Source organism: Salvia miltiorrhiza, chromosome 8 (assembly GCF_028751815.1).
Source record: "Salvia miltiorrhiza cultivar Shanhuang (shh) chromosome 8, IMPLAD_Smil_shh, whole genome shotgun sequence".
Taxonomy (NCBI): Eukaryota; Viridiplantae; Streptophyta; class Magnoliopsida; order Lamiales; family Lamiaceae; genus Salvia; species Salvia miltiorrhiza.
In genome coordinates, this window is record NC_080394.1 from 10009817 (window position 1) to 10033606 (window position 23790).

A 23790-nucleotide genomic window follows, 5' to 3' on the forward strand; every position below is an offset into this window, starting at 1 on the left:
CAATTGAATTCTTAACAGATTCTAACAAACCCTCTCCTGAAAAAAAAAAACAGATTCTAACAAACCTCAATTCGAGTACAATTGAATTTTAACAGAATCTAACAAACTTCATTTTGAATAGGAATAAGGCTGTAAACCAACCAAGCCGGTCTGAAAATTAGTAGGATCAAATTAAACTTGTTTAAATATTCGAGTGTTCGAGTTCGATTCGAGCTTTTGTCTTGTTGATCAAGCTCGACTTGTCACTCATTAATTTATTGAGCTTGAGCTCCATTCGCACGACTTATGTGATACTCGATAGTGTCTAAATCGAGCTTGAGCTCAAGTTCGGCTCGTTAGATATTCATATACATGATGTTTGAGTTTGAACTCGTAAAAGCTTATAAAAAAATAAATTTGATAATTGTTCAAATTATGCTTTTTATGTTACTTGATCGAGCTAAAGTTTGGCTCGTTTAAGACTCATGCACTAACTCTGAGTGTTGTCAGACTCAAGCCCAGTTCGATAAAATTATCGAGTTTGAAATTAAGCTCTCGAGTTCAGCTCATTTACAATAGAATCGAGCTCTGAATAATTTTTTTAAATTCAAATTTCGAATAGTTTGCGACTAGCTCTGTTTATTTACAATCCTAATAAATTGTGAGTGGAGGAAAATGTTCCACCCTAAAGTATATGTTAATTTAATTAATCGTGACTTGAACTATAAAATCATTTGATGCAAAAGGATCCATCTATAGTTGTTGGTGTTTAGTAGGCTACAAATCAAATTATTTGTAAATTATTTGTAAATATTAATCGGACATATATATAAAACAGTGACTGTCATGTGTCAACTTTGATAAATATACCAATTATAACTATGAGAACTAACAAGACTGATAAAGATTCTTTATGTAACATGTAATAAGAAATTTCCACAAGTAAAATCGACCAGTTAGTCAAATTACTTGATACATACAATTATGTATTACAGTGCGATATAGTTAGTTATTAGTACACGCATTATTTAATGAAGATTCTATCTGAAATATTTTTACGGGTACAACAGCAAATTAATACTACATCATTTTATGCTTCCTCAAAAAAAAATACATCATTATGAATTTTCGAAATAAGTATAATTAATGGTGCAATGGAATTAATTAAAATAGGAGCAATTTTCTAATAGGTACATAGTGAAAAAAAGCAACAGAATCTAGAAAATAAAACATGAACATGGAAATATTTACTTATCAAGAAAATGTGAATCTCCATACTGCTGAAAAGTGACTAAAATTGTGAAGAGCCTAAAATTCCCAACCATTTCCTCACAAAAAAAAGGGGGGAAAAGGGGAAAATAAAAAAGGAAACTCTACAACTTGAGCGCTAAATCAAGTTCTTCTTGGGATGGCAAATTCAAGTCCAAATTGCGCGGAACCGCAGTGACGTCATCGCCGTCGCCGTCACCGTAGGAGCAGCTGACAGCGCCACTGCCGGAGAAGGACGTGACAACACTGAATCCGTCACCGTTGCCACCGTCAGAAGAATTCACGGCACTTTTAGAACCGCCGATGACGCCGCCGTAGTGCTTCCGCATGTGGCCGCCCAATGCTTGGCCGCTGGGAAAGCTCCTGCCGCAGGTGGAGCATTCGTGAAGCCTGTGGGGACCAGGAGCCGGCTGATCATTTGAGGCGTCGGTCGTGGCGGTGGATGTCGAATTCGACGACGGCTTCCTCTCCTCCTCCGCGGCGACTGCGACTGTCGGTGGCTTGCTGCGGTGGCTGGCTTTGTGGCCGCCGAGAGCTTGGTGCGACTGGAAGCCCTTGCCGCACACGCTACACTTGTAAATCCGATCCGTCGACGAAGGAGAGGATTTGGAGGAAGAGGGTTCGCCGCCGCTTCGTAGCGCAACGAGACAGCCGGCCAAGTACTCGTCATCTGAGACGCGCTTAGAGCGCTTGGCTCGCCTACAGCCGTAATCGTCGAAGCGGCGGTGGGGCGGCGCGGCGGGATTGAGAGCTTCGAGAGACATGGTGGAATTTGAAACAGTGAAAGTAGAAAAGTGAATTTGTGGTGCGATGTGATGAGCGTGCGTGTGAAGTTTGAGTTTGGGGGGGAATCGAATCACGTTTATATAAGGTAAGGGTCGGGGTGGTGACGTGGCAATGGCGGTGGGCGGAAATCACTAGAAGTGTAGATGTGTACTCTGCACGTATCTATGGACTCCGTATGATCAAACTGCGTACACGCATAGCCAAACACGACTTAATATTTGCGTGGACATTTTTGATTTCATATTTTGGAGTATGTTTTGTGTGCATGTATATACACTCACTCACACTCTATGGAATAAAGTTATACCGTATGAATTTAAAAGAACATAGTAAACTCAATTCCTATAAACACCTAATATTCCCTCCGTCCCACGAAGCATGACACACTTCTTTTCGGCACGGAAATTAAGAAATTGGTATTTTATGTGTTAAGTGTGGTAGGTGAAAAAGTGAAAATGTGAATAAAGGGTAAATTTTTTGCCATTTTTAGAAACGTGTCATGCTTCGTGGGACAGACAAAAAAGAAAACTGTGTCATGCTTCGTGGGACGGAGGGAGTATATTAATGTATAAGCTAATAGCAGGGGTCGGTCTCTTAAAAAAACCAGATATTTTTGTTTATTAACAATATAAATATCTCATCTGAATATGTTTATTTATATATATGAATAGGCTTATAAATAAGTACAATCTAGAGTGATTTTGTGATTTCTAGATCGTCATACTTTTTTCTGAAGAAATATCGTCATACTATAGAAATATATCTTAAGCTTCACTTTCTACCTCACTTAGTATTTTACAAAACAATAATATTATGCGGCCACGCTATGATAGAGCGTAAAGGAATATTTTAGTAAATATAAATGAGGAGAAAATAATAAATTAGCAATTTTATTTAGTGCTTAATACTTTTACATGACAATAATCATAAAGAGGGAATAATTTATAATTTTAAATTTGAATTTAGAAATATCATCTCTCCATAATAGTTACAAATTTGTTTTTCCAATAAAGTTAATATCAAATCCTTTAAATCGAGTATCATATTCATAGAGATTGATATGGCGAAAACACAATGAGTGATTCAACACCAAGCACTCACTCAACATCAGGCAAAAAAAACAAAGGAATGATGATAAACTATAACTAGACTAATTAAAGCAATGAAAATAAATAAAATCAGATTACAAAAATTCACGAATAAAAATGTTGATCCTATAGAATGCAATTTTATTAATTAATTAAATCTACACAATTAACCTATTAATTCCAAATTACTAGTTTAATTAAGTTTTGATGAAAGTTCACAAAACTCATCATATACTCTCGATAGATCAATCTATGATAGTAGAATAATATACTCACTATCATCCGTAAGTATCAAGAAGAAATATACTAACTCACAAAAGCACATTAAGAATAACATCATATGATCCACCTATCTCCGTTATGTCTAAAGGTAAAATATTTGATATGCATGTCAAACTAAAGATCACGACAAAAGCTTTAATTTGATAATATACGTTCCGTCTCACTTGGCCTAGTTCTTTTCGGGACTGTCATATAAGAGAGCAAGATTATAGTGTAAAGGTGCGTGTGAGTCCATATTTGTTGTAGTGAAAATTGGTTATCCAAAAAGAAAATAGGTCATGTCGAACGGGACAACACAAATAGGAAAGCAGGGCAAATCAAGTGGGATGATGGGAGTAAAAAAAAATGAAAAGATAAATAAAAGTAAATTTTTTGCTTATACTTAAGTTTCGCGGGATAATCCGAAAAGAAATAACTCAAGTTTCACGGGACGGAGGAAGTATTTATTTCTTAGATATGGATAAGAATGAAGATTCAAAATCTTTGATAAGCCCCAACGCGTATGTGAATATGCGATGCGTTTTCAACATAACCAATATTCGATGTGATGTGGATTTAGATTTTTCAATTACCTAATTTGTTGCATATTTTATCTATCTAATGTTAGTGAATCATATCGCATATCAATATGTTACAGAAGGGGTACCACTTTTTATTTTGTTGACAGATACTGTGTTTATTAAATAAATACGGCACACCTAGCTACTTGGAAAAGAAAAAAATTATCGCACATATAAAAGACATGAACTAAAGTGCAATCTAATTTATTATACATATTTAACAAACATAGAATATTGAGGGTAAGATGGAGTTGAAGAAGTAGAAAAACAGTGAGAGATAAGTAAAAGAAAAGGCATAAAACACGGGACAATCAAACTCAAACATCGGAGTGGGAAACCTCTTCAGTAGCAGTAGCACTCTGCTCATCACCATCATCATCAACTTCTGCTTCCTGATCATCCTCATCAGCATCAACATCAACATCAACTTCTGCTTCCTGATCATCCTCATCAGCATCAACATCAACATCAACTTCGGCTGCCTGAATATCCAGTGGAGCAGGATCTGATTGTAATTCCTCACCAGTTTGCTCCTCAAACTCAGTTGCGCCTCTCTTGGAAGTGATGGTGCGGCCAACTCTATTATCATACGCTGCCATGTCAACCAACGCACCACGACGATCATTTACTTTAGGCTTCCTGGCCATTGCTGCTATCTTCTTCCCATCATTTCCCTTTTTTGGAATAATCGACCTCAATATTACTTGCTTATTCTCATCCTCATTTGCCTCGGATTCTTTCATTTCCTGCTCCTCAAATATTGGAGCATGCTTTCCAGCCTCGAGTAGCGACTCGTAAGGCATTTCCTCTGTCGCATTCTCCTTCTCATCAATTCCCATCTTCACCAACGCACTACTGAGACTGAGGGCGGAGCTCTTTCCTTGAGCTGCGTGAGTTTTCAGATTATTTCCCTTTTTTGGATTAATCTTTTTCTCCACACTCCCCAAATCATCCATATTCTTATACTCTTGCGACAACAACCTCTCATCCCCAAACACACCTGCAGCAACATTGAGGGTCGAGCTCATCTCTTGAAGTTGATCACACGACAATGGACTAATATTCTGGGACTCAGAATTCATTTCCTGCTCGGTCTCTATGGGGTATTCTTCCTCATTCCTTGATTCATCTACCTCAAATTGGGACATCTCCTTATCATCAACTACCTTGTTCAATGCATCACTCATCTTTGCCTTATCCTGCTCAACGTGACTTGTACTTTTACGCCCTTTATTCCCTTTCAATGCACCACCCATTAATGCTTTCGCTCCTTCACCGGCACCCTTTATATTCTTCGCCACGTTGCTCCTATTCCCTAACGCCTCATAATTCTCTACAAGCATCACCTCCTCTGCGGACCTCATTTCCTGTTTGTCTTCCTCGGCTTCATCTTCATCATTCATCGTTTCAACCTCACCACTACATTTATCATGCAGTATATCCTCATAATCAACTGCCGTATTCTTAGCAACAATATTGAGGGCCGCCCTCTCTACTTTCACATGTTGAAGTTGATCAAGCTTTATATTCTTAGGCACCGGTCTATTGCGCTCATCACGCCTCTTGAGTAACGACAATGGACTTTTCTCCTCCATCATGCTATCATCACCGACCACCATTTGTATTCCTTGCTCGGTTTTTGCCAGGTATTCTTCCTCATCACCCTCTTTATCATTCATCGTCTCTACCTCCTCATTCCTTGATTCATCGCCTTCTTCACCCATCTGCAGATATGCGAATATGGGTATATCCTTATAATCAACTGCCTTGTTCACCTGTCCCTTCATCTTTCCCTTAGCCTGTTCAGCTTGAGTTGTACTCTTACGCCTTACATTTCCCTTCATCAACTGCTCATGCTTTATTGGAATCTTCTCTTTCATTTGTTGGCCTGAGATATTCTTATACTCTTGCGACAACAACCTCTCATCCCCAAACTCACCTGCAGCAACATTGAGGGCCGAGCTCATCTCTTGAAGTTGATCATGCAACAATGGACTCTTGTCCTCCACCAACATCATCATGCTATCATCACCACCCACCATTTGTTGCTCCTTCCCACGCTTGATATTCTGGGACTCATAATTCATCTCCTCTGCAGACCACATTTCCTGCTCGATCTCTGTGGTGTATTCTTCCTCATTCCTTGATTCATCCACCTCAAATCGAGACATATCCTTATAATCAACTGCTTTGCTCAATGTATCACTCGTTTTTCCCTTAGCCTGCTCAACTTTAATAGTACTCTTACGCCCTTTATTCCCCTTCAATGCACCACTCATTACTTTTGCTCCTCGACCGGCCACCTTTATATTCTTCACCACATCGCTCCCCTTCCCAAACGCCTCGTAATTCTCTACAGGCACCATCTCCTCTGCGGATCTCATCTCTTGTTTATCTTCCTCAACTTCATCTTCATCAATCATCGTTTCAGCCTCACCACTACATTCATCCAGATCATCCTGCGGCATATCCTCATCATCAACTGCCATATTGAGGGTCGACCTCTGTGCTTTCACCTGTTGAAGTTGATCGCGCTTTATATTCTTGGGCATTGGTCTATTGCAGTCATCAAGACCCTTGAGTAACGACAATGAGTTCTTCTCCTCCACCATGTTATCATCACCAACCACCATTTGTAATCCTTGCTCGGTTTTTGCTGGATATCCTTCTTCCTCACCCTCGTCATCATTCATCGTTTCTACATCCTCATTCCTTGATTCATCATCTTCTTCACCCCCCTGCAGATTTGCGAATCCAAGAATATCCTTATAATCAACTGCCTTGTTCACCTGCCCCTTCATCTTCCCCTTAGCCTGAGTTGAACTTTTACGCCTTACATTCTCCTTCACCAACTGCTCATGCTTTATTGGAATTTTCTCTTTCATTTCTTGGCCTGAGATATTCTTATACTCTTCGGTGGCATCATTCACTGGTTCCTGCTCCGGCACATTCTGGTTGTCTTCCTTGGCTTGATCTTCATCATTCATTGTTTCAGGGATGAGGCCGCCTGCTTCATCAACACCACTTATCTCATCTCCTTTAGCCTGCTCATCTTGAGTTGCCGAGTTCATCTCTTGAAGTTGATCATGCAACAATGGACTCTTGTCCTCCACCAACATCTTCATGCTATCATCAACACCCACCATTTGTTGCTCCTTCCCACGCTCGATATTCTGGGACTCATAATTCATCTCCTCTGCGGACCACATTTCCTGCTCGATCTCTGTGGTGTAGTCTTCCTCATTTCTTGATTCATCAACCTCAAATGGAGACATATCCTTATCATCAACTGCCTTGTTCAATGTATCACTTGTTTTTCCCTTAGCCTGCTCAACTTGAATAGTATTCTTACGCCCTTTATTCCCCTTCAATGCACCACTCATTACTTTTGCTCCTCCACCGGCCGCCTTTATATTCTTCACCACATCGCTCCCCTTCCCAAACGCCTCGTAAGGCACCATCTCCTCTGCGAATCTCATCTCTTGTTTATCTTCCTCAACTTTATCTTCATCATTCATCGTTTCTACATCCTCATTCCTTGATTCATCATCTTCTTCACCCCCCTGCAGATTTGCGAATCCAAGCATATCCTTATAATCAACTGCCTTCTTCTTCCCCTTAGCCTGAGTTGAACTTTTAGGCTTTATTGGATTTTTCTCTTTCATTTCTTGGCCTAAATTATTCTTATACTCTTCGGTGGCATCATTCACCGGTTCCTGCTCCGGCACATTCTGGTTGTCTTCCTTGGCTTGATCGTCATCATTCATCGTTTCTACATCCTCATTCCTTGATTCATCATCTTCTTCACCCCCCTGCAGATTTGCGAATCCAAGCATATCCTTATAATCAACTGCCTTCTTCTTCCCCTTAGCCTGAGTTGAACTTTTAGGCTTTATTGGATTTTTCTCTTTCATTTCTTGGCCTAAATTATTCTTATACTCTTCGGTGGCATCATTCACCGGTTCCTGCTCCGGCACATTCTGGTTGTCTTCCTTGGCTTGATCGTCATCATTCATCGTTTCTACATCCTCATTCCTTGATTCATCATCTTCTTCACCCCCCTGCAGATTTGCGAATCCAAGCATATCCTTATAATCAACTGCCTTCTTCTTCCCCTTAGCCTGAGTTGAACTTTTAGGCTTTATTGGATTTTTCTCTTTCATTTCTTGGCCTAAATTATTCTTATACTCTTCGGTGGCATCATTCACCGGTTCCTGCTCCGGCACATTCTGGTTGTCTTCCTTGGCTTGATCTTCATCATTCATTGTTTGAGGGATGAGGTCGGCTTCTTCATCACCACTCATCTCATCTCCTTTAGCCTGCTCATCTTGAGTTGTAGTTGACCCATGTCTGCGGGCATTGATCTTTTCCTGCAATTCATACACCAATAGAGTGTTCTTCTCCACAAGCTTCTCTACCACATTACTCCACTTGTTGAACCAGCCCATAGGGTCTAATTCTTCTAAATCTCCAATCGGCCAACTGCCCTCGCCAATACCATCATCAGCTACTGCCCCATCACCTTCCTTAATGACAGGATGAGCATCCTGTTGAGCGGAGTGTCGATGAAATTGGCGATCCGCCAACTTAGCAACTTTCTTGACATCTTTGATTGGTCTCGTAGTTTTCCTGCTGTGGCTATGCACAGCTGCTTTACCATCCTTGGGTTTCTTCGCCGGACGCCTTGGGATCATTTTGAGGGCTTTACCGTCGAGCTCTGATTTAGCCTCGTCTCGATTATCCTCACCCAAGTCCTCTTCAATTTCATCCGCACTCATTTCCCCATCACCTTCTGCTTCGGCAGTTGGTCTCACTCCCATCACTTTTTGCCTCTTTCCCACACCAAGGGATGGGCTTGAGACTTTGTTACTATTTTCTTCATCAGCGGCCTCGTCATTCTCCTCCTCCCCCCTTTCCTCGACACCGGCATAGGGGGGGCCAGAGCTCGTCTCTCCTCTATCCTCAGTTTGAGGTGGAGGTAATCGGCGTGGATTGTGAGATGCATCCAACAAATTCTGCAGAAGCTTCGTCGTCTCTTTAAGCTTCTGTATCACCATATCAGCCTTTACTTTTTTCTTCTTCTTCTCCGACTGTTCATCTTCTTCTACATTCATTTCCTCATCTTGTTGCCCTAATTTCCTCTGCTCGGTCGGCCCCTGTGTTTGAGGAGCATGAGGTGCTGGATCCATGCTCGTACTCACTGCATCATCATTACTATCATCTGTAAATCCAAGTTTACACAATCAGTGAATCAATAATTTAATCTATTAATCTGATTCTGACTCAATTTTTCAATTCATCAACAAAACCATATAAATAAAGGTGATGATTCATTTATTAGGTATATTATATATAATTAATGTTGCAAATGCATCAAACACAATATATGAAATATTGGAAGTGATTTGGTAACAATTTATTCGAGCTCATTAATTCATCATCTTATTAACATAAACAGATCAAGTTCAATTATTTATCCCAACATTCAGCTTGCTAGTAGCCACTACTAGCCAGTTAATTTGAAAACTCAAATTAACCTTTATTATAAATTTGTATATTTTTATAAGGGTTAATTACGTCAAAAATCATGAATTTTGGGCCAATTTTCAAACTTGCCATGAAAGTTTTTTTAATTTTTAATTTTTATTTTTTTTAATAAAAAATTCCCTAAATTTAAGGGATTGAACAATTTTTCCACGCTTTTTTGCTCCGGTGAACCTTCGAGCTGACATGGCAATTACGAGCTGACATGACGCCTACTATGACTGAAAATTGACACATGAAAAAAAAGAACAAAAAAAAAAACCCCATCGTCTCCCCCCTTTCCCCCCACCCCCCAAACCCTAATTTCACCTTCTTCCACCCGCCGCCGCACCAGATTCGACGCCCCTGCCGCCGCTTACCCCCTTAGATCCACCGCTCTGTCTTCCCCCACCACCTCCCAACCATTCGCCGCCACCTTCAATCCCTTCCCCTCTCCTGCTGGTACTCCGACACCACCAGCCAGTGGACCTTCGATTACCCTCCTTTCTTCGCCTACTTCGAGAAATTGCTCTCCATCTTTGCCTCCATGGTGGATCCCACCATGACCAACCTCCACCGCGGCCTCGATTACGCTTTCTCCCGCGCGATCCTCTTCCAGCGCCTCTCCGTCGCGCTCTCCGACGTCTTCTCCGCAGCCCCATCCGCTTCCTTCCCCCACCACCACACTAGATCCGCCGCCCCCTCCGCGACGTTTCCCATCACCACATCAAATTCGCCGCCCCCTCAGTCGCCTTCCTCTACCCAAAATCCAAGAGACATCAATTGATGCGATAAGGTTAGGGTTTGCGATAAGGAGAGCTGAGTTTTTCTGGCGAGTTCGACTTCCGGCGCTGCTGCTGCTCGACTTCCTGTCCGGCGATGCAGTTGGGCTCAACTAAGAGAGAGCAGTTTGGGCTCAAAACAACGTCGTTTTACCCCCAACTAAACGACGTCGTTTTGATTCACCGCCAGTGACGCCGTGTCACTTTTCAGGTCACTTAAAAATGCCATCTCAGCACTTAATTTGGAAATTTTTGAAAACTATGGAAAAATTGTTCAGACGATTAAATTCAGGAACTTTTTGATAAAAAAAAAAGTTCATGGAAAGTTTGGAAATCCAACCAAAGTTCATAATTTTTCGCGTAATTAACCCTTTTTATAAATTTTAATTTACTTATAATATTCTCACTTATTTGAATTTTAAAAAATATGTTATAATTTAACATATAGTATTTATTTTGATACAAGATACTAAGATTTTTTTGCATCACAACAACAATTTAAAATTATATCTAATAGTTATATGAATTTTAATGACATTATGGGCGGAGGTATAATTTTTTGGTAGGGGCTGAATTTGTTAAGTTCGAGCTTGAGATTTTAAGAAGACCATTTTTCTATGATTCGATTTGATGATATGCGCTTTTGCATGATAATTCATACATCTAATAATTTAATGATTTTATAAAAAAAAAAAAAAAAATGCTTGGTTGGCTTTGAAGCCTCCTTTGACGATTTTATAACACCACCACCACCACCTGTCTGAGAAGTCTCATAAATTTGTTTGTGGCAAATTGACAATATGCAATACTAGCAAAAAATATATGTTAATAAAAAAATTTAATTATGTAGATAAAAATATGGAAACAATAATTATTTTTAATATGAGAGTAAATAGAGGCAATGCCATAATCTAACCAAACACATACAATATAGATAAAATATGAAAATAATAGCTATTTTGGATTATTACGCCCTTGCATCCTTACACGTTTTACACACACAAAATTCGTGTAAGTATATAAGGGAATTTTAGTCCAAACTAGCTACTATTTTCATATTTTTATATGAGTGGATTTTGAAAATAGTCTATTTCTTTTAGTAAACTTAAAAATTACCCACTAACATAAAAACTTAAAAAAATACCCACGCTTACCATTTTATTCTTGCATATAAAAATTTAAACACTGCCCTTTAAAAAATTCGCGCATTTCACAACCAGTCGAATTCACAATCAGAATTTATTTTGGTTGTGAATTCAAGCTAGTAGTCGTGAATTTAAATTTGGGTAATTGGTGTATAAATACATGAACTTTACTCACTCTTTGGTTTTTAACATAAACTTTAAAATCTAGCTATAAATACATGAACTTTAAGGTTTGTTAAAATTTGACACCATCCAAGTTTTGAATATTCAAGAAATGACCCTATTTAAAAATTTATTACGCAAATACCCCACTTGATCTTTAAATTGCTAAAGGCCTTATAAATGGGTTCTTTATCTCATATTACACCCACGCTCGCCACAAAATGGTATCAGAGCGGATTTTTATAGAGGAATTGTATTATATTTAATTTATTTTGTTATTAACCTAAAATTGGGAGGAGACTCCATAAAAAATTATGGATCCGGACGAATGTTCGAGATGTATTGTATATAGGAATTATCTCCAACAATTGGAGAGAGAAACTACTCGTCTACTAGACGATCTCAACTGGAACAATCGAGTCCCCGTGACAAATATTCGTCGAGGAGAAGATGGAGAGATTATTCGTGATATCATCACGAGTATTCAGGTCTACCATGAACGCCTTATAGAAATTGCCGAGACCAGAGCGGCGATTGAATGAGCGAGAAATGGCGCCCATTAGTCACACGACTAATGGAGTAGAAGGACAAGGCTGAAACAACTTATCCAGCTTATCAAAAAATCGAGCCAAACTCTTCCGACAAATCCAATTTGCGGGAGATCCAAAGACCGGTGGAATATTAGGGCAACAAGCTATATAATCTACCGATGGAGATGAGCCAAATATCACTCAAACAAGAGGAAATCTTAAAACTCTAGCATGATATAAAGAAAAAGGTGGAGGATATCGAAAGGCGGAAACCATGTTCTGAAAAAATTCAGAATACATGGTCCAAAGACCCAACGTATCCGCTACCACTTAATGCATCGCCCAAGAAACTGCAATCAGATGACATAATTCGAATAGTAAAAGGGAAAAACCATGAATAACCCTGATCGAATCGGATTAGAGGATCTACAAGAGTTAGCAGAATCATTTGCTAACCTAAATATGGTTGATCTAAAGATGAATCAAGAAGGTGAGATGCCCAAAGCAGAGCACCCACAAGAAGAATCATTCAGGAGAGGTGAGGCCAGAAGAAATGATGGTCGTGAAGGATCAAGTTCCTATCAGCGAACCAAAAGACGCCAACCCAAGATGCAGGATACTCCTGTAGGAAAGGCTACACTTGAGCCAATCCACCTATACAAATTGATTCTCAACCTTGACGAAGCCAGCTTTAGAGATTGGGAAATTCTTTATCGATGACTGGGCTTCAGCCATGAAAGTCGTCATTGCCACGATAGAGTATGATAAAGACAAATTTATCAAAATCTTCGAGGCAAATTTTGCGGGGATGACAAAACAATTCTGGGATAAAACATCAACAAAGGATAAAAATGAGTTGTTCACCAAAGAATCAGCTTTGGAAATCCTTGAAGATGCCACCAACCGGATTAAAATTCATTTTCTTGGAATAGGTTTTTTCGAATAATCAGGAGAAGAAAAGCGTTAAAAATATCGACAAGCACTTTACAATCAAAGATTGGTAGTGTTGGAGCCAAAAGCTCTTGATAATTTTTTGCGCCTGTATGCCCTATATATCCATATGGGGTTAGTTGATGATCAGACAGCCAGGGACCTCTTTTTCACAAAGTTTCCAAGTTCATTGAGGGAAATGCTCATCAACGAGTACGAGTCACCAGGGGAATGTCCACTTGATAGTGCATCAAGGAGGATGTCATATGTTCACAAGAAACTGTCCAAATGGTGCCAGAAGGTAGCGGGCCAGAGAAACCTCAAGAAATTGAAAAGGCTCAACAAAGGATCTCCATTGATGTGCAATAACCTAGACCTTCCAATAGAGATTGGTGCTGAGTTGTTGTACCATCAAAGGAAATAGAAGAAAAATAGGTACCAACCTTATGAAAGAGAACCAAGAACAAGGCGAAGTTCTTGGAGCCCCAGAACTATGTGGTCCAAACACAAGGCACGCTCCTACAAGTCAGGACAAATGAGCGGACCAGTAAAGAACCAATTTTCATCCCAAAGGCGAACCCCGACAAAGAAAACTTTCAGGCATGCTCAAGCCAAAACAAATGAAAGTTTCAAGGACTGCAACTGCTGGATTTGCGATGCAAATGGCACATTTCTACCAATTGCCCTGACAACGAGAAAAGAGGGATGAGGAGATTCGAATCCACACCGGATATCGAAGATGCCATCTACAACCAGGAACTGATACCAGTATATCAGTTCGCAGATATATCCTCTGATGAGAGTATATATGAACAAGAAGAAATTTTCAGCTCTGAAGATTCGAAAATGTCTGATGGATCATCTGGAGACGAGTCGGACTAAGGAGGACGATGTTATCCACTTCCAAAAAGAAGATCAGGAAGGATAAACCAGCCATTCCCCGATCTCGCAACAAAAAATGGTGGATAAGATCAAGAACAAAACCCTGAATATACAATAATATCAGGGGTTTTCAAGAGAAAGATTGGATCAAGTTATTCAAAACTTGAGTCCATTCAAAAGGAAGAATCATGTCTATTTCGGCACAACTAGTCGAGAAATGTCGCTTCCAATAGAGTTGACAGGAAACCAAGTGGAGATCCAATTAATTCCAATCGAAGATGTGCGAAGGGTCTCGCAAAAATGAAGACAGAAGTTGCAACAGCGATGAAATGGATTCATATCGGAGCAATCCAGTTGGTAATCAAGTCATCACTTTCAACTGGAATGGATATACTAATTTATATTGCAATATGCGACAAGCGGATCACAAATCCAAGAGATGCAGTACTGGGAGCTTTCTCAGAAAATCTCTATGCCAAGCAGATTATAACCGAATTATACCCATCGATCGCTTATAATCTTTAAGATACAGACTTCAGCAGAGCCCTGACACTCTATCAGGACTACAAGAGGAAGGATCTGATGACAGGATGGAATAGGTCATACTCGATTACATATCAAGTATCGTATGCCCTATCAAATTCCCACCACACGGATTTGTTTCTGGGGAAAAAATTTATTGAAATCCCAGAAATATTCAAGGAGGTGACCACGGCAATTAGTCCGGACCGCGTTGAAATCCCAAAAATCAAGAAGATCGACATTCAAGTTAAAGACAAGCAGGTGCTGAAACAAAATCAAAGTCTCAGATTGGGAGCACCAAGGTTGTCATTCCAAGGAGAAAGGCTAATATCAAAGCCTTTAGAAAGAAGCTTATCTCATTCTTACGAGAGAAAAACGATTCAGGAAGCACCAGTCCAAGTCATAAAAGTGAAACTCAAGTACCCCGAAGGATGGCGAAGTGTTTTTACAAGATTTGATACAACTGAAAGGAAAATCAATTTCCTTGCAATACGTTGTATTACTTAGGAAATCCAGAAAGCAACCGATATATCGAATTTCTAGAAATTGGAGCCTTCGAGATCGAGATCGAAGGCAAAGCCAGACAAGAAGCTGACGTCCTAATCCTAGGGCGAAATTTCCTTGACAAATATCGACCATGGTCATGGAAAGGAAAAGAAATGGAGATCACAATCGGCGAAAAAAAGTTGCTGATCGAATGACAAGTTCATTATCGATTTACATGATGAAAATAAAAAAACATAGTTGAGTTATTTTTGTAAAAGATAATAAAAAATAAGTTGAAGAAGAATAATTAGCAGAAGACGACTAATATGTAATTAGGACTCTATTCCTCAATTTATTTGGGCTTAATAATTTTTTTTCTGTGAACTTGGGCTCAATAAATTTATTTTGTTTTGTTAATTTAGGTGTTTAATTATTTATTTAGAATTTTAATTTACAACAATAAAATAGATTAATTTTTAATTACATGACATATAAAAATGTATAATACAAGAACATTTAAAATAATATTAATAATATAAATAGCACATGACATAAAAACAACATAATAATAATTAATGAATTTTATTTTAAAGTTTAGTATTTTTTGCTTATTTAATAATAATAATATTATTATTATTGTTATCATTATAAATAAATTAATTTCCGTATAATATTTATTTTAATATGAAATTATTAATTAAAAAAATTGGGGCAAATGTATAATTTGAAAGAAATATAGAGGTATGATTGAAGAAGTATAAAAATTAAATGGAAAGAGAATATTTTAAGAATATTCTTTTGTGTTTGAGTTTGGTGTAAATGTAAAATGATTGGAGAAGAATTACTGTTGGAAGTGACATATACTGTAAAATGAATTTGGATTTAGTGTAAATGGTTGGAGATGGTCTAAAGGATTTTATCCCCAAAAATACTCCTCTCGACTATAACAGATTTCCGACACATAAATACTCCTCTCAACCTCCAGGGAAGTAGTATGTTGTTCACGAGAATGCCAAGAAACACAAAAATCGAAAAAGGTAATTAATCATTCTTGCAATAATAATTTGATCAGAGCCAAGTTTTTCTCGTCTTCCACATCGTAGAGAGAGAGAGAGAGAGGAGTGAGAGATAGAAATTGGGTGTGGGTAATTTTTTAATTTTAATTTTAGGGACAGTTTAGTTATTTAACATAAAAAGTGGGTGATTTTTAAAATTTTTATTTGAATGAGTAAATTTTAAGTTTACTAAAAAAATAGCTACTTTCATATATTGACTCTTTTTGTATCTACATGGCTATAATTTTCTTTTGCAATATGAGAAAGATTAGAATGAGATATTCTCTAGTACGATTTCCGCACATTTCATTTTTATATCAAAGTAGAATTTTAATGGAGTTAAGATTAGAACTCAATCACTTACTATAATAAATAGTTGTTCGCATTCTATTAATTCAACAACAAGTACATTGAAAGCATATAAATGCATACTTCTATGCGTTTTTTATTTTTTAAAAATTGTTTCATCTTATATAAAAAATAATAAACTAATTTTTATTATTAATACTCCCTCCATCCACAAAAGAATTTTTTAGGAGGGAATGACACGAGTTTTAAGAAAATAAATTGTTGAGTGTATTGAAAGTGAAGAAAAAATTGTTAAGTGTATTGAGAATGATGAAAAATTATTTTAATTAGTATTGAGAGTGGTGGGATTTAATCCAAAAATTGGTAGGAAGTTTTTTGTGGATATCCCAAAAAGTAAAAATAGTACTATTTGATATAAGCAAAAGTAAATTTTTTATTATTATTATAAAAGGTTATATTTCTATTAATTAAGTACTACTATTTGATATTGCCAAAAGTAGTACTCCATTTGATATGAGCAAAAGTAATACTAGTATTTATTATTAAAAGAAGTTATATTTCCGTTAAGTAATACTCCTTCCGTCCCATGAAATATGACCCAGTTCTTTTCGGCACGGAAATTAAGAAATTGATATTTTGTGTGTTAAATGTGGTATGTGAAAAAGTGAAAAGGTGAATAAAGAGTAAATTTTTTGTCATTTTTAGAAACAGATCAAGCTTCGTGGGACAACCCAAAAAGGAACTGGGTCATGTTTCGTGGGACGGAGGGAGTACTCCATTTGATATAAGCAAAAGTAATACTTTGATATGAAAAAAAGTCATATTTTTGTTAAATAATATGATCAAAACGAATATCCATATGAGCAAAAGTAATATTTGATCTCTGTGGTGAAAGTAGTACTCCATCCGTCCAAACTTAAATGATGCATTTCTTTTCAGCATGAGATTTAAGAAAAATAAGATTGTAGTGTAAGAGTGTGTAAAAGTGTGTGAGGAAATATTGTTTGTAGTGTAAAATTATTACCAAAAATAGAAATACACTATTTTAGTTGGGACGGCTCAAAAAGAAATACGCATCATTTAAGTTGGGGCGGAGGGAGTATTTGATATGAGTGAAAGTAATAAATTATGACAAAATATAATAAAACACAAAAAATATTAAAAAACACTAAAACACTAGAAAAAAAAAACATAAAAAAGAGCTGAAAAACGCTGGAAAAAAACACAAAAAAATGTTGAGGCACCCTCCCGTGCAATCGGTTGCACCGTGCAATTAGTTTTTGAATGACACTACTTCAACATACAAATGACACTTGAAGATCTTCAAATGTCATTTGTATGTTGAAATAGTGTCATTCGAAAATATTCAAATGTCATTTCTCGAATAAAGTAGTGTTATTCTGGAAACTAGTTGCACAGAAGTACTATTTGTGAAAAATGTTGAAGGAAAAGCTTTAAAAAAACGTTGGAAAAGACTAGATTATGACAAAATATAATAAAACATAGAAAAGAATATTAATAAAAACACTGAAAAAAAAATGCTGAAAAAATAACATAAAAAGGTGCTGGAAAAGCTGAAAAAAATAAAAAGAACACAAAAACAAAAGCTGAAAAAAATGGTATAAAACCGCTGGTGAAAATGGATGAAGTGGGTATCAAACCCGGGACAGGAAATAAAGACTTCAACTCGGTTGCCACTACACCAATAAATAACATGTAAGTTTTCGAATTATATCCACTATTATCTATAAAATCGGTGTCTCACACAAGTATTTGCCTTTTCCGGGAGAGTCGATCAAACAAAATGATTCCACTGTTTAATTAACATGAGATTTCCTGCTGCGAATATTAAAATGTATATATATATTTATGAAGAGAAAATGTAATAGCTAGGTAGCTTGAGAGATGATTTATAAACGAAAAATTAACAAAACAAGGGTACTGATGAAAATGAACATGAACTTAATTACCATGAGAGGCACTCGGTTGTTCGGTGTTAATTACGTTTGGTGCAGCAGCAGCAGCAGCAGCAGCAGCAGCAGCAGCGGTAGCAGCAGCAGCAGCAGCAGCACCACCACCAGCACCAGCGGTTGCGGGGAGAAACAATTTCTTGCCGAAGACGTGATTGAGGGCAAGTGCTAAGAAGGAGAGAAAGAACAAGGCACCTATAGAAACACTAAGTTCTACTGGGTGGTGGTTGTTGCCATGAGGTGGCACAGAAGGAGCAGGCGATGGTGGAAAATATGGCGTGGGAGCTATCGCCGCTGGATAAAACGCAAGAGGACTTGGCCTTGGTGGTGCAAGTTTTGGTGCTCTCGGCGGCGTTTTTGGTGGTGGGTGGTGCGGCGCAAAAGGAGCAGGCGATGGTGGAAAATATGGCGTGGGAGCTATCGCCGCTGGATAAAACGGAAGAGGACTTGGCCTTGGTGGTGCAAGTTTAGGTGGTGGAGGTGGAGGCGGAGGCGGAGGCGGAGGCGGAGGAGAAGCTCCCGGTGGTGGAGGAGGAAAGTGGTTTTTGTGTTGGCAAGGTGAACAAGGAGGAGGAGGAGGGGTGATTGGCACCTCTGGACAAGGAGGTAGCGCCGGCGGAGAAGAGTAGGAGAGTTTGATGCTTCTCAAAGAAGGCATTTTAAAATTAATAATGCTGCCTGGGTTCTGGAGTGAAGTATGTGTACACTATATATAGATAAGGATGGAACAAATATGTTCGCGCCAAACAAAAATAAAAAGAAAACAGTTGTATTTATATTATGTAGATTGTCAATGAGTATAATCGAGTTCAACATACGACATGAAATACTATATATGGAAACACATCAATCCACCTTTAGATATCAAACATACAACATGAACTTAATTATCTACTTAGCATAAGCGAGATTTAATTGGAAACCTTGATATTTTACCACTTGCGTTGTGTTTTATTTGGTTGGTAAATTTATCATTAAAAAATAATAGATCATAATAAAAAAAATCTTTAAATTCCTTCTTTTTCTCATTTTCTGCAAAAGTGAATTTTACAATTTCTCATCCCTTATTTTCACATCTAAAAGGGCGTTTACTTTTGAATATTAGCATTGATAAATAAAAATAGTAGGAGTATTGACTTTGATGGATTGAAACTTTGGGATAATCCAAAATTTTTAATAATTTCTATCATTTGAGCTAATTTTATGTTTACTTTGCATGGTTGATGAGATGCATGACTGAGTATTTTTTTTCCTTAAGAGTATGATTTCTATAATCCCATATTTTTAATGGGATAATAATAAAGAAAATTAACTTAAATGATAAAAATAATTAAGATTATTGAGATATCCCAAAATTTCAATCTATCAAAGTAAACAAGGAATTAATCTTACTAGTTTTATTTATCAAGATTAATCCTTTAAAGTGAACTCTTCCAAAGAAAAATAATAGAATCACACTAAAAACAGAAAGATAATGTTATCCTATCCCTCTTTAGAATGAGAAATAGTACAATTTTTTTTTAGACTGTGTTTACTTTGATGGATAAATTTATCCATGTAAAAGGAATGATAACAAAAATTTATACCTTATCTTATTTCTTTTCCAATATTTGACACACAAAAGAGATGTTCGTCATTTTTTCTTTTTTATTTTCACTTTAAGGATGGATAATATTATCCACTCAAAAATGAATGGATAATATTATTATCCATCTTTGAAGTGAAAAAATGGTAAGCATCTATTTTGTGTCAAATGTTAGAATAAAAAAAAGGAGATATTTTAAAGTATAAATTTTTGTTATCCATCATTTTTCATAAATAAATTTATCCATCAAAGTAAACGCAACTTTTTAATATGAAAAAAGGTTTTCTTTTATTATTATTACTAGTATTTACTATTATTTTCTCGTAATAAAGTTCTTAATCTAAAAGATACGCTCTTATTCGATGACATGTACTACGCTACTACGCAGTCAACACTTAACAAGTCAAGGTCACACTTTTTTATAACAAATGATCATGAATTTAAGTGGTAGACTGGTAGTTATTCCAGACTATTTTGCTTTTATCGGGACGTTCAAATTGGATGATTGAGACTGTGAGGGGCGCAGTACCTTACTGAAAAGTTAAAAGCACGCCAGCTTGATTCTAGTAATTAAAATCTATCGCAATTTTCCATTAATTAAAAATAACACGAAATCTTGTGTACACCCGAATTGTACCCCTGCCCAAAATCTCAAATCGTTTGACCCGATTTTTGTGCGCACATATGGTGACCGCGGATCTTGGGTCCGATCCGGATCCGGCTCCACCTTAAATATTAAAAAAATAATAATCAAAATTAACGTATTCAATATAAATAAAAGCATAATAGATTTTATGCCAAACAACCATCTAGTACAGTTGGTGTGGTGCATCATTATAAGTGAGTAGGTCAGTGGTTTAAAACCTACTAGTGTGTTTTTAGCGCTATTTTTTTGTTCTATATTAAAGGTTTCATTTAGTTTGAAAAATAGTATCATTTATTCTATATTAAAGCTTTTTAAAGTGTTTTTTACTAATAAAAATAGTGTCAATGTTTCATTATTTTCCAAACCAACATTAAAGTATTTTTAAAGTGTTTTTTACTAACAAAAATAGTGTCAATGTTGAGTGTTTTTAAAGTATTTTTTACTAACAAAAATAGTGTCAATGTTTCATTTTTTTTCCAAACCCACATTAAAGTGTTTTTAAAGTATTTTTTACTAACAAAAATAATGTCAATGTTATAGTGTCATTTTTTTACAACAAACAAATGACAGTATAAAATTTCAAAAGGCACTATAATATTTCAAAGAACACTACTCCGACAAACAAATGATATTACAAGATTTCAAATGACACTATAACATTTCAAATGACACTACTCTAACAAACAAATGACACTATAACATTTCAAATGACACTACTCCGACAAACAAATGACACTACAAGATTTCAAATGACACTTTAACATTTCAAATGACACTATTCCGACATACAAACGACACTATAAGATTTCAAATGACACAACAAGATTTCGAATGACACTTTAACATTTCAAATGACACAATAAGATTTCAAATGACACTATAAGTTTTTAAAGTGTTTTTTACTACTCCGACAAACAAATGATATTACAAGATTTTAAATTACACTATAACATCTCAAATGATACTACTCCGACAAACAACACTATAAGATTTCAAATGACACTTTAACATTTCAAATGGCACTATAAGATTTCAAATGACACTATAACATTTCAAATGATGCTACTCCGACAAACAACACTACAAGATTTCAAATGACACTTTAACATTTCAAATGACACTACAAGATTTCAAATGACACTATTCCGACATACAAACGACACTATAAGATTTCAAATGACACTACAAGATTTCAAATAACACTATTCCGACATACAAACGACACTATAAGATTTCAAATGACACTATAAGATTTCAAATGACACTACAAGATTTCAAATGCCACTTAACATTTTAAATGACACTACTCCAATATACAAATGACACTACAAGATTTCAAATGACACTATAACATTTTCAATGACACTGCAAGATTTCGATTCCACATTGACATTTCAGATGACACTACTCCAAATGACACTACAAGATTTCAAATGATACTACGAGATTTCAAATGACACTAGAAGATTTTAAATTACACTATAAGATTACAAATGATACTACGAGATTTCAAATGATACTACAAGAATTCAAATGACACTACAAGATTTCAAATGACACTATAAGATTTCAAGTGACACTATAAAATTTCAAATGATACTACTCTAACATACAAATGACACTACAATTTATTATAGTGTTATTTACAATCTAAAAGTGTCATTTAAAATATTATATTGTGGCTTAAAATATTATAATGTCAATTACAATCATTTGTATATATCCGAATAGTGTCAATTTTAACCTTTATATCAAGTATCATTTCAAATGTTATAATGTCATTTGAAATCTAATAGTGTCATTCGAAATGTCTAAGTGTCATTTTAAATCTTCAAGTGTCATTTTCAAATGTTATAATGTCTTTTGAAATGTTAAAAGTGTCATTCGAAATGTTATAGTGTCATTTGATATTTTACAGTTTCTTTTGAAATGTTAAAGTGTCATTTAATAATAAAAATAGTGTCATTTAGCTAAATTAAAAGTGTTATTTGTAATAAAAATATAGTATCATTTATTAATACAATAGTGTTATTTACAAAGTAAAATAGTACTCCCTCCGACCCACGAATCTTGACACGTTTTTCTTTTTGGGCCGTCCCACGAATCTTGACACGTTTCCTTTTTGGATAATAATTATTACCTTCTCTCTCCTACTTTATCACCTTTATTATATTATCTCTCCTATTTTATCACTTTTATTACCTTCTCTCTCCTACTTTATCACTTTTATTACCTTCTATCTCCTACTTTATCAATTTTATACTTTATTATTAAATTGAGATTTATTATAAAAGAAAAAAGAAGAAAAATCCCTTGAAAGCACAGAGACGCAGACTAAGGGCACAAAGCTCAAAAAGAGAAAGGAAAACTACGGAGCAAACAAAAATTAATACTCCCTCCGTCCCGCTATTCAAGTCCCGTTTCTTTTCGGCACGGGTATTAAGGAGAAGCAAGTTAAGTGAATAAGGAGTGTGGTGTTTGTGATTAAGGGATTATTAATTATTTCTATTTTACAAAGACTTTATACTTGTTACAATTTCGATTCAATAATCTGAATAGCTTTAGATTCGCATTCAATGACTGAGCAAAAACAAAATCAAATAAACTGAGAAATTAGAGATTCGTAGAACAAAATTAAGAAGATCGCAACAAAATCGAAATTCCAAAATCAACAAATTCCTGAACCAAAAATCGACAAATTCAAGAACCAAAAATTCCAATAAATTTCAAAACCAAAATTCGACAAAAATCACAAATTCCAGAATTAACAAATTCTAGAACCAAAAATCAAAATTCATGAACTAAATTCACGGATCTGTAAACGCGTGGGTTGCGGCGGTGGATCTGTAAACAGCGATCCGGCGACGCGGCGTGGCGGGGAGGCGGCTGCTGGCGGCGCGGCATGAGAGGAGGTTGTTGGCGGCGCCTCTCTGTAAACGGCGAGTGGGCGGCGCGACGAGAGGCGGAAGACGAAGAGAGGGGGAGATCAGACACCAATGGGTTAGGGAAGGGAGAGATCGAGATGGGGGTTGCGGCGGTGGATCTGTAAACAGCGATCCGGCGACGCGGTGTGACGGGGAGGTGGCTGCTGGCGGCGCGGCGTGAGAGGAGGTTGTTGGCGGCGCCTCTCTGTAAACGGCGAGTGGGCGGCGCGACGAGAGGCGGAAGACGAAGAGAGGGGGAAATCAGACACCAATGGGTCAGGGAAGGGAGAGATCGACATGGGGGTGAGAGGTGAGGGGCAAGATGCTGGTCGCGGTAGCGGCGGCAGTTTCAGAGTGAGGGAGCGTGAGTTGAGA

At 36.9% G+C, this 23790-nt stretch overlaps 2 protein-coding genes across 2 annotated transcripts; both read right to left on the minus strand.

Moving 5' to 3' along the window:
• Positions 1-1149: 1149 nt before the first annotated feature.
• On the minus strand, positions 1150-2356 carry LOC131000904 (zinc finger protein 1-like). Its single transcript, XM_057927046.1, has one exon. The coding sequence runs from the start codon at positions 2010-2012 to the stop codon at positions 1353-1355; it is 660 nt and encodes a 219-aa protein (XP_057783029.1). The 5' UTR covers positions 2013-2356; the 3' UTR covers positions 1150-1352.
• Positions 2357-4110: 1754 nt separating this feature from the next.
• On the minus strand, positions 4111-18956 carry LOC131000820 (uncharacterized). Its single transcript, XM_057926911.1, has 2 exons — positions 18261-18956; positions 4111-9185 (listed from the first exon to the last, which is right to left on the minus strand). The coding sequence occupies exons 1-2, from the start codon at positions 18916-18918 to the stop codon at positions 4282-4284; spliced, it is 5562 nt and encodes a 1853-aa protein (XP_057782894.1). The 5' UTR covers positions 18919-18956; the 3' UTR covers positions 4111-4281.
• Between the last annotated feature and the right edge of the window lie 4834 nt (positions 18957-23790).

Excerpts from the sequence above, each read along its gene's own strand:
- LOC131000820 (XM_057926911.1), bottom strand. The coding sequence starts at position 18,918 with ATGCCTTCTTTGAGAAGCATCAAACTCTCCTACTCTTCTCCGCCGGCG. Across the intron at positions 9,186-18,260 it reads ACAACCGAGTGCCTCTCATG|ATGATAGTAATGATGATGCA; the intron begins GTAATTAAGTTC and ends TTGGATTTACAG.
- LOC131000904 (XM_057927046.1), bottom strand. The coding sequence starts at position 2,012 with ATGTCTCTCGAAGCTCTCAATCCCGCCGCGCCGCCCCACCGCCGCTTC.